Source organism: Engraulis encrasicolus, chromosome 1, assembly GCF_034702125.1.
Source record: "Engraulis encrasicolus isolate BLACKSEA-1 chromosome 1, IST_EnEncr_1.0, whole genome shotgun sequence".
NCBI lineage: Eukaryota > Metazoa > Chordata > Actinopteri > Clupeiformes > Engraulidae > Engraulis > Engraulis encrasicolus.
This window is the reverse complement of record NC_085857.1, coordinates 7,552,542-7,555,041: the sequence shown is the minus strand read 5'-3', so window position 1 is coordinate 7,555,041 and position 2,500 is coordinate 7,552,542. Positions and strand designations below refer to the sequence as shown.

Genomic DNA, 2,500 nt, shown 5'->3' with positions numbered 1-2,500 from the left:
AGTTTCAAATCCCCCCCCTAAAAAAAAAGAAGAGATGAAATTCGTATACCCTGATGGTACATTAATCACGGCCTGTACATCCTCTTAAAGACAAAAACAACAACAAAACGAGGACGGTGGAGGACAGTGTGGCATTACGACCTCAACAACACCCAGCAACATCCCGTAACCATTGACTTTGTTGAAGGCATAGGTGTGTGTGTGTGTGTGTGTGTGTGTGTGTGTGTGTGTGTGTGTGTGTGTGTGTGTGTGTGTGTGTGTGTGTGTGTGTGTGTGTGTGTGTGTGTGTGTGTGTGTGTGTGTGTGTATGTGTCTGTAAGAGTCTAGAGTGAAAGCCGGAAGACTTACACACTGCTGTCGGTCATGGACATGGAGTGTGTGTGTGTGTGTGTGTGTGTGTGTGTGTGTGTGTGTGTGTGTGTGTGTGTGTGTGTGTGTGTGTGTGTGTGTGTGTGTGTGTGTGTGTGTGTGTGCGCGTGCGTACGTAGTGTGTGTGTCTGTAAGAGTCTAGAGTGAAAGCCGGAAGACTTACACACTGCTGTCGGTCATGGACATGGAGTGTGTGTGTGTGTGTGTGTGTGTGTGTGTGTGTGTGTGTGTGTGTGTGTGTGTGTGTGTGTGTGTGTGTGTGTGTGTGTGTGTGCGCGTGCGTACGTAGTGTGTGTGTCTGTAAGAGTCTAGAGTGAAAGCCGGAAGACTTACACACTGCTGTCTGTCATGGACATGGAGTGTGTGTGTGTGTGTGTGTGTGTGTGTGTGTGTGTGTGTGTGTGTGTGTGTGTGTGTGTGTGTGTGTGTGTGTGTGTGTGTGTGTGTGTGTGTGTGTGTGTGTGTGTGTGTGTGTGTGTGTGTGTGTGTGTGTGTGTGTGAGTGTGTGTGTGCGCGTGCGTACGTAGTGTGTGTGTCTGTAAGAGTCTAGAGTGAAAGCCGGAAGACTTACACACTGCTGTCTGTCATGGACATGGAGTCGTCCGTCATGGCGTCGCTGGAGATCTCGCTGTCGACCGCACTGGTGGCCGGGGCGAACACGTGACCCGAGTTGACAAAGTACGGACTCTGCAACTCGCCGCCACGCCTCTGCGACCTGCGATACGAGAAGGGACATCAGGGTTATGGTCAGTAGCCTGTTAGTGCAGATGGGGTTGCCGGCGGGCCTACTCACTATTTGCTGAAAATACTCAACTACATAATAACAGCATTGCTATGACAGTACAGAGAGCCTCCAGTAACAGATTAAGACATAGCCATTACAATTTTGGTGACAGTAAGGTTATAACATTGGCTAAGGGGTTAAAGACTTAACATCAGCTGATGCTAAATGCTAAAACGTCATACACATTAACATCCGTGTGAACCATCCACGTCCGATGAAGACGGAAGACACACCGTCGAAACATGTCAGGCAAAGGATAACAAAAAGTTACATTTCTCGAACAAAAGAAAATGAATGACTAAAAATGGTTAGAGACACCAGTGTCGCCGTTTACGACATGGGGTACGTTTAACAAGTCTCTAGAACTCTCTAGAACTTTATAACACTTATTTAGGAGTTATAAACCATTAACAGTTGAGAAGCGGCAACCTGAAAAACAGCTGTGTTTGTCTTTGTCTGATTTACGTGCATTTTCATGCATGAAGCTCTCTTGTTCATAACAAATGACACTGATCTCCCTGCTTTAGCGCATCCATCTTCTGAGCTTAGATGTACAGTTTAATCATGTAGAGAAAAACAACCAGGGCTCTAATTTAACACCAGCCAACTTCCCGAATGCTGGCTCAGTTTGGCTGATAGAAATGACCAACTTACTAGCCATTGTGACCCATTAGTTACTGTGTATCTGGGGTGCATTTCTGAAAACCAAAGTTGCTTACTACATTAGCTACTTTGTTGTTTTCAATGCATTTTCCCATTGGCAACTACCGAAGTTGCTAACAGGCTAACAACTTATCTTTTGAGAAATGCACCGCTGGCTACTAATATTAACATCTTCTAGTCATTTTGACTGCTGGTGAAAAAAAGTTAATTTAGAGCCCTGAAAACCACTAATATAGCATAACTATGTATAGTAGAGAGTAGTTCTGCAGTAAATAGAAAGCCTGAATGAAAGGCTAGTGACCGGTCACAGTTGGCCAGTAACAAAATAAGCTGATGTCAAACCCCTGAGCCCACAACAGAACATGTCTGGGGCTGAACAGTGAGCACACACATACACACACACACACACACACACACACACTGGCTTTGAGGTTTGGGCGCTCCACAGGTCTGTCGGAGATTACAGTCACTTTTGGGCCGGCCTGGGGGAGCCTGGGGGGGCCTGGGGGCACCGCGGAATGCCAGCCACGCCACCGCACTATCTGAGGCCTGTGCTTAGTTCTGCACTCCGCTTTCATCTTCCTCTACCCCTGAGAGCTGACTGTGTGTGTGTGTGTGTGTGTGTGTGTGTGTGTGTGTGTGTGTGTGTGTGTGTGTGTGTGTGTGTGTGTGTGTGTGTGTGTG

The 2,500-nt window shown here is 47.0% G+C and overlaps 1 protein-coding gene across 3 annotated transcripts in view; it reads right to left on the bottom strand.

Moving 5' to 3' along the window:
• The window catches only part of LOC134446836 (axin-2-like), a 33,820-nt gene that overhangs the window by 23,591 nt on the left and 7,729 nt on the right, over positions 1 to 2,500 (bottom strand). For all 3 annotated transcript variants that reach the window (XM_063196138.1, XM_063196145.1, XM_063196129.1), the window contains exon 3: positions 941 to 1,084. In XM_063196138.1, the coding sequence (XP_063052208.1) occupies positions 941 to 1,084 (144 nt within the window). The remainder of the gene's footprint in view (positions 1 to 940; positions 1,085 to 2,500) is intronic.